This window comes from Pseudophryne corroboree, chromosome 2, assembly GCF_028390025.1.
Source record: "Pseudophryne corroboree isolate aPseCor3 chromosome 2, aPseCor3.hap2, whole genome shotgun sequence".
NCBI classification, from domain to species: Eukaryota; Metazoa; Chordata; class Amphibia; order Anura; family Myobatrachidae; genus Pseudophryne; species Pseudophryne corroboree.
Genome location: NC_086445.1, coordinates 34,643,945 through 34,658,507, shown reverse-complemented (window position 1 = coordinate 34,658,507; position 14,563 = coordinate 34,643,945). Strand labels below are relative to the sequence as shown.

The window sequence follows — 14,563 nt, the reverse complement described above, 5'->3', positions numbered from 1 at the left end:
TGAGTTAGTAGGGGGGAATGTGTGGGAGAGGCTGCACCTTTAGCAACTCTCTCTGTCCTGGGGAAATCTGCTGTCTTCAAGAAAGCTGAACTGTTATTTCTGAACTGTTGATGGTACCCTTTGTAAGAAGCTATTACATTGGCTATGCCTGTCAGACGGAAATAAAGCTTACTTGTTTGCAATACCTCTGAATCCCATTGATCGTCTGGAATGTACCCGCTACACATTAACTAGATGGGACAGGAAAAAGTTATTACCATATTAGCCATTTCTATGGCTCGTCTTATCCAGGCACCACTTATTGAGAAGTGTTTGCATGATATTGAGCATTATAGTTTATATACGAATACTGCATTAAACGCAATACATTTTATATATTATCACATGGCTATTCATACATGTACAATAATAATGTTTCTATGTTGAACAGAATGGTCAAAAAAGTTACTGCACTTTTAGTTTAGTCTCCCTTGCTCCCTGCAATTTGTCACACGTGGCCCAGAGAGATAGGAATGGAGCTTTCTGATGACCAGTGGTCTCAGATATTTTGCTATAACCATGCAACCTCCAGGTGGCTCAATACGCAATATAAAATGGTTTCCAGATGCCTCGCCATTCTCAAGCAAATGTTATAAAATCTTTCAGCTCTTTGCTGGTGTTCTTCTGGCTCGCACCAGTTAGTTACTTGCCTTCACATTTAGTGACATGGCTTGCTGTTCTCAAAGTTTTTGGCTCACAGTGAGGAGACTTTCAGAAATAATTACTGGACCCTCACTTCCTCTTACCCCTGAGTTTTGACTCCTAAATTTAATGAATACATCATCTCCCATTTAAACAGTCACTGATCAGACATCTTATGAATGCAGCCAGCTTGGTCATCCCCTGTCTTTGGAAATCCACATCTCCTTCCTTCATCTATCAGTGGTTCAAGAGGATTGACCTCTAAAAAATAAGAATTTACTCACCGGTAATTCTATTTCTCGTAGTCCGTAGTGGATGCTGGGAACTCCGTAAGGACCATGGGGAATAGCGGGCTCCGCAGGAGACTGGGCACTCTAAAAGAAAGATTAGGTACTATCTGGTGTGCACTGGCTCCTCCCTCTATGCCCCTCCTCCAGACCTCAGTTAGGGAAACTGTGCCCGGAAGAGCTGACACAATAAGGAAAGGATTTGGAATCCCGGGTAAGACTCATACCAGCCACACCGTACAACTCGTGATACTATACCCAGTTAACAGTATGAACAACAACTGAGCCTCACGAAAAGATGGCTCATAACAATAACCCTTTAGTTAGGCAATAACTATATACAAGTATTGCAGACAATCCGCACTTGGTATGGGCGCCCAGCATCCACTACGGACTACGAGAAATAGAATTACCGGTGAGTTTATTCTTATTTTCTCTGACGTCCTAGTGGATGCTGGGAACTCCGTAAGGACCATGGGGATTATACCAAAGCTCCCAAACAGGCGGGAGAGTGCGGATGACTCTGCAGCACCGAATGAGCAAACTCAAGGTCCTCCTCAGCCAGGGTATCAAACTTGTAGAATTTTGCAAATGTGTTTGAACCCGACCAAGTAGCAGCTCGGCAAAGCTGTAAAGCCGAGACCCCTCGGGCAGCCGCCCAAGAAGAAGCCCACCTGCGGCAGTCCAGCCGCAGAATGTGCAAGTTGAATCGTGCTATAGATCCAGCGAGCAATAGTCTGCTTTGAAGCAGGAGCACCCAGCTTGCAGGGTGCATACAGGATAAATAGCGAGTCAGGAATGACTCTAGCCATCCTGGAAACATAGATTTTCAGGGCCCTGACTACGTCCAGCAACTTGGAATCCTCCAAGTCCCGAGTAGCCGCAGGCACCACAATAGGTTGGTTCAAATGAAACGCTGATACCACCTTAGGAAGAAAGTGGGAACAAGTCCTCAATTCCGCCCTATCCATATGAAAAATCAGAAAAGGGCTTTTACATGACAAAACCACCAATTCTGATACACGCCTGGCCGAAGCCAAGGCCAACAGCATGGCCACTTTCCGCGTGAGATATTTTTGCTCCACGGTTTTAAGTGGCTCAACCAATGCGACTTTAGGAAATCCAACACCACATTGAGATCCCAAGGTGCCACTGGAGGCACAAAAGGGGGCTGAATATGCAGCACTCCTTTTACAAAAGTCTGAACTTCAGGCAGTGAAGCCAGTTCTTTCTGGAAGAAAAATCGACAGAGCCAAAATCTGGACCTTAATGGAACCCAATTTGAGGCCCATAGTCACCCCTGACTGTAGGAAGTGCAGAAATCGACCCAGCTGAAATTCCTCCGTTGGGGCCTTCCAGGCCTCACACCAAGCAACATATTTTCGCCATATGCGGTGATAATGTTTTGCGGTCACATCCTTCCTAGCTTTAATCAGCGTAGGAATGACTTCCTCCGGAATGCCCTTTTCCTTTAGGATCCGGTGTTCAACCGCCATGCCGTCAAACGCAGCCGCGGTAAGTCTTGGAACAGACAGGGCCCCTGCAGTAGCAGGTCCAGTCTGAGCAGCAGAGGCCAAGGGTCCTCTGAGATCATTTCTTGAAGTTCTGGGTACCAAGCTCTTCTTGGCCAATCCGGAACAATGATTATAGTTCTTACTCCTCTCCTTCTTATTATTCTCAGTACCTTGAGTATGAGAGGAAGAGGAGGGAACACATAAACCGACTGGTACACCCACGGTGTCACTAGAGCGTCCACAGCTATCGCCTGAGGGTCCCTTGACCTGGCGCAATATCTTTGTAGCTTTTTGTTGAGGCGGGACGCCATCATGTCCACCTGTGGCCGTTCCCAACGGTTCACAATCAGCTGGAAGACTTCTGGATGAAGTCCCCACTCTCCCGGGTGGAGGTCGTGCCTGCTGAGGAAGTCTGCTTCCCCGTTGTCCACTCCCGGAATGAACACTGCTGACAGTGCTTTCACGTGATTCTCCGCCATCAAAGAATCCTTGTGGCTTCTGCCATTGCCACCCTGCTTCTTGTGCCGCCCTGGCGGTGTACATGGGCGACCGCAGTGATGTTGTCTGATTGAATCAGAACCGGTTGGTTTTGAAGCAGGGGTTCTGCTTGACTCAGGGCGTTGTAAATGTCCCTTAGTTCCAGAATATTTATGTGTAGGGAAGTTTCCTGACTTGACCATTGTCCTTGAAAGTTTCTTCCATGGGTGACTGCCCCCCAACCTCGGAGGCTTGCATCCGTGGTCACCAGGACCCAGTCCTGTATGCCGAATCTGCGGCCTTCGAGCAGATGAGCACTCTGCAGCCACCACAGCAGAGACACCCTGGCCCTCGGGGACAGGGTGATTAACCGATGCATCTGGAGATGCGATCCGGACCACTTGTCCAACAGATCCCACTGGAAGATCCTTGCATGGAATCTGCCGAAGGGACTTGCTTCGTAAGAAGCTACCATCTTTTCCAGGACTCGGTGGCAGTGATGCACCAACACCTGCTTTGGTTTCAGGAGGTCCCTGACCAGAGATGATAATTCCTGGGCCTTCTCCTCCAGGAGAAATAACTTCTTCTGTTCGGTGTCCAGAATCATGCCCAAGAACAGCAGACGCGTCGCAGGAATCAGCGACTTTGGGATATTCAGAATCCAGCCGCGCTGATGCAGCACTTCCTGAGATAGTGCCACGCCGACTAGCAACTGCTCTTTGGACCTCGCCTTTATAAGGAGATCGTCCAAGTACGGAATAATCATGACTCCCTTCTTTCGGAGGAGCATCATCATTTCGGCCATTACCTTGGTAAATACCCACGGTGCCGTGGACAGACCAGACGGCAACGTCTGGAATTGGTAATGACAGTCCTGTACCACAACCTTGAGGTACTTTGAACTTGAACTTTTTTTATATAAAATGTTCAAGGATTTTAAATTTAGAGTGGGTCTCACCGAACCGTCTGGTTTCGGTACCACAACATTGTGGAATAGTAACCCCGTCCCTGTTGAAGGAGGGGTACCTTGATTATCACCTGCTGAAGATACAGCTTGTGAATTGCCGCCAGTACTACCTCCCTTTCTCTGAGGGCAGCAGGCAAGGCTGATTTGAGGTAACGGCGAGGGGGAATCGCCTCGAACTCCAGCTTGTATCCCTGTAATACTACTTGCAGAACCCAGGGATCCATCTGTGAGCGAGCCCACTGGTCGCTGAAGTTCCGGAGACGCACCCCCACCGCACCTGGCTCAGCCTGTGGAGCCCAGCGTCATGCGGTGGACTTAGAGGAAGCGGGGGAAGATTTTTGATCCTGGGAACTGGCTGTCTGGTGCAGCCTTTTTCCTTCTTCCCTTGCCTCTGGCAGAAAGGAAGCGCCTTGGACCCGCTTGCTTTTCTGAGGCCGAACGGACTGTACCTGATAATACGGTGCTTTCTTAGGCTGTGAGGGAACCTGAGGTAAAAATTTTGACTTCCCAGCTGTTGCTGTGGATACGAGGTCCGAGAGACCATCCCCAAACAATTCCTCACCCTTATAAGGCAGAATCTCCATGTGCCTTTTAGAATCAGCATCACCTGTCCACTGCCGGGTCCATAATACCCTCCTGGCAGAAATGGACATTGCATTAATTCTGGACGCCAGCCGGCAAATATCCCTCTGTGCATCCCTCATATATAAGACAACGTCTTTAATATGCTCTATGGTTAGCAAAATAGTATCCCTGTCGAGGGTAACAATATTATCTGACAGGGTATCAGACCACGCTGCAGCAGCACTACACCTCCATGCTGAGGCAATTGCAGGTCTCAGTATAGTACCTGAGTGTGTATATACAGACTTCAGGATTTCCTCCTGCTTTCTATCAGCAGGCTCCTTCAAGGTGGCCGTATCCTGAGACGGCAGTGCCCCCTTTTTTGACAAACGTGTGAGCGCCTTATCCACCCTAGGGGATATCTCCCAACGTGACCTATCCTCTGGCGGGAAAGGGTACGCCATCAGTAACTTTTTAGAAATTACCAGTTTCTTATCGGGGGAAACCCACGCTTCTTCATACACTTCATTCAATTCATCTGATGGGGGAACAAAACACTGGCTGCTTTTTCTCCCCCAACATAAAACCCCTTTTTAGTGGTACTTGGGTTAATGTCAGAAATGTGTAACACATTTTTCATTGCCGAAATCATGCAACGGATGCCCCTAGTGGATTGTGTATATGTCTCAACCTCGTCGACACTGGAGTCAGACTCCGTGTCGACATCTGTGTCTGCCATCTGAGGTAGCGGGCGTTTTTGAGCCCCTGATGGCCTTTGAGACGTCTGGGCAGGCGCGGGCTGAGAAGCCGGCTGTCCCATGGCTGTTACGTCATCCAGCCTTTTATGTAAGGAGTTGACACTGTCGGTTAATACCTTCCACATATCCACCCACTCTGGTGTCGGCCCCGCAGGGGGTGACATCACACTTATCGGCACCTGCTCCGCCTCCACATAAGCCTCCTCATCAAACAAGTCGACACAGCCGTACCGACACACCACACACAGGGAATGCTCTGACTAAGGACAGGACCCACAAAGTCCTTTGGGGAGACAGAGAGAGAGTATGCCAGCACACACCACAGCGCTATTTAATCAGGGATTTACACTAATAGAAAGTGATTTATCCCTATAGCTGCTTTTTATATAGTTTGCGCCTAAATTTAGTGCCCCCCCTCTCTTTTTAACCCTTTGAGCCTGGAAACTGCAGGGGAGAGCCTGAGGAGCTGTCTTCCAGCTGCACTGTGAAGAGAAAATGGCGCCAGTGTGCTGAGGGAGATAGCCCCGCCCCTTTTTAGGCGTACTTCTCCCGCTCTTATAATTGTATTATGGCAGGGGATTTTTACACATATATAGCTTATTTGGCTATATTATGTGTTGTTTGCCAAAGTTAAGGTACTCTAATTGCAGCCCAGGGCGCCCCCCCCAGCGCCCTGCACCCATCAGTGACCGGAGTATGTGGTGTGCATAGGGAGCAATGGCGCACAGCTGCAGTGCGCTACCTTAATGAAGACCGAAGTCTTCAGCCGCCGATTTCCAGGACGTTCTTCTTGCTTCTGGCTCTGTAAGGGGGACGGCGGCGCGGCTCCGGGACCAGACGACCGAGGCTGGGCATGTGTTCGATCCCTCTGGAGCTAATGGTGTCCAGTAGCCTAAGAAGCCCAAGCTAGCTGCAAGCAGGTAGGTTCGCTTCTTCTCCCCTTAGTCCCTCGTAGCAGTGAGTCTGTTGCCAGCAGATCGCACTGAAAATAAAAAACCTAACAAATACTTTCTTTTCTAGGAACTCAGGAGAGCCCCTAGTGTGCAACCAGCTCTGGCCGGGCACAGATACTGAGGTCTGGAGGTGGGGCATAGAGGGAGGAGCCAGTGCACACCAGATATAGTACCTAATCTTTCTTTTAGAGTGCCCAGTCTCCTGCGGAGCCCGCTATTCCCCATGGTCCTTACGGAGTTCCCAGCATCCACTAGGACGTCAGCGAAAGGACAATGGAGGACCTGACCTCATTTATTTAAAACTGCAGATTTTATAGCAGCATGGTATGACTGGTTGACATTTAAGGAATCGGAGGACTACGATGCCTACTACATACTGCCCCCTGGGGACAATTTCCATCTTCACCATCAGCCCCATTAGTAAAATTCTCTTGTAGGACTCCATAGGCTCCATGTCAGTAGACCATACTCCCCCTTACCTCATGCAGAGACTCTTCACCTTTTCATTTCCTTTCCTATTCCCATACCCCTATACCAACCTTATCGTCCTGCCCCAACTCTTTTGTACTTTTCCGTGTTCTCTGTAATCGTGTTCTGGCTTCATGCTGTATTTTATGACAAGATTTTCTGTACTTTATGGTTTTTCTACTGTATTATGTTCATTTTATCTGTCAAGTGCCTTGAGTCCTATTGGGGACAGAGCACTATACAAATAAAATTAGTATTACTATTATACTTCTATATTTTTTCTGTCTGACCTGTTTAAACTTTGTCTATATTGATGACGATATGTTATTGTGACTTTATTTTCCTATTAAAACACAGACTGCATAAACAACAACAACAACAACAACCTTGCACCATCACTAACTTCTTGAACACAATGGGGGTATCCAATTGGCCGAGATAACGAGAGCCGCAATTGCGGGAAAATTTATCACACCTACCCCATATCTTGTACCCCAAAAATGACATGACATTATTGGGCAAATTAAAAAAAATTCTAAACTTCTAAAGTGCCTAACTAGTCATTGTCAGGTGTTCTGATCCAAATGCCCACATTTTTAACTTAAAATGGGGCATCTTCATTTTTGGTGAAGAGAAATTTGCGATAAACCCTATGGAGACTTATTGTCGATAACTTTTCGCAGCTAATTGGATACCGAATTAATTGCAAGTGCTATAATTTATTGCGTGATCGCAGCTAATTGGATACGCCTAATGTGGGGAAGAAGAGGGAATAAAACGATGTATTAAAAAAAAAAAAAACATAACTAAAACAGAAACTTGAGCTTTACAAAATACAGATCAGTTTCTCAAGTGGAGCACAAGCCTGGAGGAGATATTAAGTATTGGATCACAGTAATCTGTAATAAACGTCCCCCCAACATCAGGTCTTTCTAGTAAGCGGATACGACAGAGCGTTCCTTTTCTGTTTAATTTCTTATCTCACTTTATGAGAATATCTAACTTTGACATATTTTGCTCACAAATGATTGGGATATTATATGTATTACTTGACTAGCTTGTACAGTGTAAGAATGTTAATACTGAGCCTATAGTGCATTATAACAAAGGGACGCTCTCAGCCGTTATGTATGAAGATATAACTACTAAGAGGGCACACTTGTCACAGAGCCAATAGCAGGATATTAGCGACACAACCCACTACAAGGAAAAATAAATGAACGATTCATAGAGATAAACCCAAACGTTATCATTTTTTGGCCATGAGGCCGATTAAGATTTACAAAAAATACAAGGACAGCGCTGGCACATTCACATTAAAATAATGCTTTTAATAACCCATATAAAACATTCAGGTATACAATATTTCTATTAGATATAATTAAAATATACAATTCATACCGTATTGCTATCTTGTGTTGCCAACCAGAGAATATTACACACTCCTAACTATATATAATAGCATGCAGCTAAACACTTAACCTGAGCAATCTCATACAACCCTATTGTCACAATTGTAACCTTTTTTGTCAGCCTGTTACAATAGTAGTTGATGTTTATAATTTGGTGCCTGTATAGCTGTTTAACAAGCCTCCATTTAGATTTCAAGTGGCAGTTCTTTGAGTGCACAATTTATAAAGCGGTCTCTACACGGAGTTTCCCCATATACTTAAACTGGTATTAGATGTTATTTCCAGCTTTATAGTTATTCAAAGTCCCCGCTCATCAGAGCCATAGGAATGTTCATCTAACTGTTAATTTGCAGCTTTACACGTGCTTAAATACCTCTCCCGGCTGTCGCCTCCAAAACTAGCCTTATCCGGAGTCCACCATATGATGGATAACAGGTAAGATGTCCAATCCTTTGCATGTAAGGTAGCTGCCTCTGGCCGGCCGGCACTTACTTGGTATATCCAACTCTCCTTGCAGTAATTATGACAAACGCGTTTCTCCGCTTAAAGTTCCGTCAGCGGCTTCATCAGTGTCTTCATCAGTGTTGATAGACACACAAGATAGCAATACGGTATGAATTGTATATTTTAATTATATCTAATAGAAATATTGTATACCTGAATGTTTTATATGGGTTATTAAAAGCATTATTTGAATGTGAATGTGCCAGCGCTGTCCTTGTATTTTTTGTATGTTGTTGTTCAGGCTGTGAACCCAGCCTTTTGGACATAGCAGCAGGCGTGTTCACTACAACAATAGTGCCGGATTCTGTATATATATATATATATATATATATATATATATATCTTTTTTAAAGTATCTCCGATTAAGATTTGTATGCAAACTCAAAGGGTTTGTAACCGGGACCATTTTACAAAAGGGCGTTGTATAGCCCCCGGTTTATAGGAGTGCAGAGCCCAGTGTTTACGTTGTTGGATTCCTGTAACCGGCTGACCAGTTCTGACAACCAGTCTAAGGGGGATATCCAATTAGCACCAGTAATTTACCGGGGCTAATTGTCCCGCCAGGGGCCATCCCGGGGGCTAAACCCCATGTGACCGGAAAAGATGGGGGATTCAGGATTGTGGCGCTGCCCCAGCTCGCCAAGTGCCTGCTCTTGGGCCGCTCTGCCCTCCCTGAAGTCCCAGCCTGCTGCTGCGGCAGGCAAGGGACAACGCAGGTCGCCACATCATAAAACTGAGGCTTAACCAACGGTATCCGGACTCCAGGTCGACAACAAAAAGGTCGACACATCTTAGGTCGACACCAATTGGTCAACACGCCTTATGTCGACATGAACAAAAGGTCGACATGAGTTTTGTTTTTTTTTTAAATCTTTTTTGGAACCTTTTCATACTTAACGATCCACGTGGACTACGATTGGAACGGTAATCTGTGCCGAGCGAAGGCACCATGCCCGAAGCATGGCGAGCGAACGCGGTGCACTAATTGGGGTTCCCGGTCACTCTACGAAGAAAACGACACAAAAACCCCCTCATGTCGACCTTTTTCCATGTCGACCTTGTTCATGTCGACCTTTTGCCCATGTCGACCTAAGGTGTGTCGACCAATCGGTGTCGACCTAAGGTGTGTCGACCTTTTTGTTGTCGACCTGGAGTCCCAGACCCCAACCAACATAGTTCAAAACACAGAGTAAAATAATAATGATATACATACATTGTATTGTCATGTTCCCCAGCAACTAGGTGCAGTATAAGACATTGTGGGGCCTAAATAATGTTATTCATAGAACTTGTTATGAATGACCCACTGTGTAGAGTTGTACTGATCAGCAGATTCTTCCAATGTGTAGTCTTCATTATATTATGCATTTAACGGTTTTATGTCTAGTGCACCCAACATACAGTGATCAGTCTCCCGCCAGCCAGGGAGTGCACCCAACATACAGTGATCAATCTTCCGCCAGCCAGGAAGTGCACCCAACATACAGTGATCAGTCTCCTGCCAGCCAGGGAGTGCACCCAACATACAGTGATCAGTCTCCCGCCAGCCAGGGAGTGCACCCAACAAACAGTGGTCAGTCTCCCGCCAGCCAGGGAGTGTACCTAATGAGCAGTGCGCAGTCTCCCGTCAGCCAGGGAGTGCACCCAATGAGCAGCGATCATTCTCCCGTCAGCCAGAGAGTGCACCCAATGTTCAGCGATCAGTCTCCCGCCGGCCAGGGAGTGCACCCAATAGTCTCTCGTCGGCCAGGGCACTAGAAAGCCAGCATCCAGATCTGACTGCTGAATGGCTGAGGACAATTCTAAAAGCCAATTATAAGACGTGTATCCAGAATGTAACTGGTTACCTCCGCCATGTTACACATCTGGTGATAGTATACCTCCGAGATCATGGGCCCGGTTCACATGTGGGCACAGGCTCAGCTGCATCTTTATGCAAATGCAGCTACAAAGCCCCTCCTCCATCTGTGATTATACATGTACGAGAACTGAGCATTTACTCCTGCACACAACACGGCTCTACAGTGGGTTCTGCCTTGAATACAACATTTCCTGGAAAGTCGCCTTGTGTAGTATGCCAGGACAAAAGAAACAAAAATATTGGTCATGCAGAAGCTGCAAGAGAGCACGTAGAATACAATAGAATAAAGCAATTAAAAACAGATGTACCAGTATCTCCTTTGCTAGGAGAGCAGCCACCAAGAGATGATGGGTCATCCCCTTTTGTACAGGAACGGACCCTAACCATGTCAGTAAGGGAATGTGGGTGAGGGGATCATAAACTACTTACACAACACGCCTAATAAATGAGAGAGACTAGACACAAGAAGAAGTGTTGTCCTGAGGGATTCCTGGGAGGAGATACAGTCTAACTCTCTGTTCCTGGACCTTCTCCAGGATAGAGCCCACCAGGAGACTTCCACAGGAAACATCTTAAGAGGAAACGCTACTTGCAAAACTTCCCCATCCAATGTCTGTGTCCTGTTTGACCGGCACGTGTGTTTGGTAGAGCCGGGAGAACTGTGTACCACAAATCATCTTCGCTATGGCTCCTGCCTTCTCTGCCGTAACATGTACAACCCTATAACACATTCAGGTACAGGGACTTACAGAAAGAGCCAGTACTCCCTACAATCACTGCGGTCTACAGTCCTGCCTGTAATCCCAGGTCCTCACAGTTACTAAATGCAATTCTTGGACTGTTAGAGCCTCTCAGATAGAGATCCAGGACGGATTCTGCAATCACAGGATTACCTGGGGGGGATTCCCAGTGTCTCAGTTGCTGTAAGTCTAAGATGTCCCCCACAAGTAATTTCTCCTGAGACTTTTTGGCTGGGCTGGTTTGAGGGTGCCCCAGATGTTAACCCCAAAGTGTTAGGGCCCTGCCCGACAGAGGTGACCTGGACACAGTGTGCAGGCCCTTATCTTTGGCTAAATATATGCAAACAAACCTCTTATGATATTTAATTACAATAGATATTTCAAAATGACAGTAATGATTGTATAGTGCTTTCTACGTGTAGTACTATTAATCTCAGCATATAGTACCTCATTAAAAGCAACTAGGGTGTGCAGTCTAGAGCCACTGCCCTTGTACAGTTTTGTACCAAAAACAGAAATTTTCTGGAGTAATATGATGTAGAAGCCTGGAAGTAATGACGCTTCCCCAAGTCGGTAACTACAGTGCTGTCCTGGCCCAGTGGGAGACGGTGGCTATTCCTAAGACCATTCTGACCAAATCCGCTTAAGAGCCAGTGATGGAGATGGCTGCTTTAATACTACAAAGCTAGGAACTCTCCCCTGGGTGTCGAAGTCCTCAACTGAATTTCCAGTTGGCTTAACCATACCTGGCTACATAACCAGAGGCTATCCATAATGACCTGGCTACATAACCAGAGGTGATCAAATGTCTGAAGAGAACAGATGTATGCAGGCCACCGTGTTTTGGTCTTGGCAAAAACTCCCTCAAGTGTTTTGTTTTTTGTTTTTGGAAAAACCACCCTCAAGTATTTTGATTCAGATTTTTTATTTATTTAAATTGGATAAAAAAAAAAATAGTTAAAATCATGTAATTTGGACTTATTTCTGTTCCTACAATATTTTTATCATCAATAATGTTCATTTCCAGCCAATTTTGAGAACTTCAACGCTCACAATATTGCTTTCATCAATATTGGCCAAATGCTGCAGCCAGCTGACTGGCTAAGTGGCAGAGCAGAGGCACAAACAGTTTAAAAGAACATAGTACATCTAAGAAACATAGTAGCACAGTAGTGGCCAACAGGATTGGCAGTTTAAATAAGCTATGCGACCCCATAGAATATTTTTATTAATCAAGAACCAGATCAGAGGCCCGAGGCAAGTACAGGTAAATGGAGGTATAGTATTTAATACTATTGATTGAAACACTATAAACAAGCCTCCTACTCTGATCACTCACCAGGTTCCCGCTTGTACTAAACACTTTCCAATTACACACAGTGGAGGATGGGCAGCTTAAGTACACCAAAGCAAGTTTGTACAAGGGGCTCCAAATGGCCTTTTTTTTTTCCTCCCAGTATTGAAAGGGGCTGTGGGTGAGACAGATAGACAGAATCTGATTGGTTGCTGTGGGCAACATCACCACTTTTCAATTTTAGAACCTTTAGTAAGTTTACCCCTTAGTGAGGTAAGCCATTTTGTTATGAAATCTCAGGTTGTTGTTTTTTCAAAAAGATTGGTACTGGTAAGCATCTTTAGTGAAGCCAGTGATACAGAGAGAAGCCTGTCTGGGAATGAGCTGGCATTTTGTGTTAGATACTGCTGCTGAAGGCGATACACCCACACAATGGACTGTCACAGTCATGTAATATTTCGTTTGACCACTATCGCTTGGCCACATATCTGTGGTCAAGTGTATAGTCGGAACAATGGCATTTTTGTAAACAAAGAATAACTTTTTAACTTCCCGATGCAGGTGAAAAATTGCTGTTCCGGTCAAATGGAATTGAGATAGAATGTGGAAGTGGGTTTACATAACCACAACTAATGGTCTAAAATCAGATGCATTGATGGCAGATATTGGATGGAGATCTAATGCTAAAACATGGCTTTAGTTGTCATCTGTGCAAGAGGCTGGAGGCTGTTATACTTGGGTCCTCTTACAAATGCTTGTTTCACAGTCAACTAGTCTTCTTTGTCCCTGTCTAATATAAAGAAATCACCCCCAAAAGCAGACCTAGCGCACAAGTACTCTCCTGGGGAATCCTGGATAGGGGAGGATTAATTAGCCTTTGCAAATTGAATGCAGGAGCACTACTTCTGATCAGTAATGAGGTTGGTGATGGTGTTGGCAGTAGATATTGCATGTTCTGGGCATAATCCATGCTGCTGGTAGCCTATACTGGACCTCTTATTTTACATGATTTTTCAGATTTTGATAATTTCATGTACTTTCAGGTACAGAGTGGAGGTGCCTAGATGGTTAATGTCCCTACCTCTACTTACTTTGGCAACACAAATGGTATAGATGCTTTGACAAATATTGTCAGGATTTGAGTAAAAATTATTCCACACCATAGTCGTGGATATTTTGTTTCTATGCCCAGGCATGACAATGTCCTTCTCATCACTGGCAAGAACTGCAGCCACTTGTGGCTGACTTACTGACACAAACAACAACCTCCTTTTGAATATTATCAACTTCTTGTCCAACACACTCAACATCAAGATCCTCATTAGTAGCAGACATGCAAATACCCCCCTCATCATGGTGCACTTCCGCAGTAGGATCCTCAATTTCCAAATCTAAACCATTACCATCCTTGTTTTTACTAATACTCATCCTCACATTTGCAGATGGTTCACAAATGATAAAAAGGATTCTCTATTAGTTTCAGAATCAGAAATGTCACACTCAGACATAGCTAACATGAACACAGTTTGAGTGTCCTCATGGATTTGTGAACTTTGTGAACAGTTTAGTTTTTTTTGTGCACTGATTTGCCGGTTTTAAAAGTGACGCATCTAGACTCAGAGCAAGAAGGTGTCGAAAGCGAAGTTACAGTAGATGCTTGACTGGTGGCCCTGGCCTTCACAATAGGCATTCCAGTGCATGAAAGAGAAGTGGAAAGACCACCACTCAAAAAGAAAGGTCACGTCTGAGCCATTGCGTGTGGTGTATGGCATGTTGTCAATTTTACATTTTTTGGTAGTACATTTTCTTTTCATTATTAGTGGTAATCTTTTCTTTACTATTGTGAAATACTGTTTAGATTTGGTGTGCCCTTTCTTACACCTCCTTTCCCCCTGACCACCTTTAGTAGATGTTAAAGTAGTACTATGGCTATCAGCAGCTGCAGCACTAGTACTGGATTGCTCCTCCTGTTCTTCTATCAACTGATCTACAATTGGTTTTCTTTTATTAAACCAGAACTGGAGTAAAGCTGCTGTTGCTCAATTTAACAGCACAACAGCAAGTGAACGCACAATGAGATAGG

The 14,563-nt window shown here is 45.2% G+C and overlaps 2 protein-coding genes across 18 annotated transcripts in view; one reads left to right on the top strand and one right to left on the bottom strand.

The window, feature by feature from the left end:
* The window catches only part of LOC134994743 (zinc finger protein 436-like), a 497,924-nt gene that overhangs the window by 242,197 nt on the left and 241,164 nt on the right, over positions 1-14,563 (top strand). The window lies entirely within an intron of this gene.
* LOC134994942 (oocyte zinc finger protein XlCOF7.1-like) overlaps positions 1-14,563 on the bottom strand; it is a 189,198-nt gene that overhangs the window by 104,787 nt on the left and 69,848 nt on the right. The window contains exon 12 of one of the 14 annotated variants that reach the window (XM_063951049.1): positions 205-230. The exons of 11 other annotated variants lie outside the window; for them this stretch is intronic. In XM_063951049.1, the coding sequence (XP_063807119.1) occupies positions 220-230 (11 nt within the window). In that variant the 3' untranslated portion in view covers positions 205-219. Of the gene's footprint in view, positions 1-204; positions 231-6,850; positions 6,906-14,563 lie in introns of those variants that run through there. 2 more of the 14 variants (XM_063951046.1, XM_063951047.1) reach the window with 2 other exon arrangements.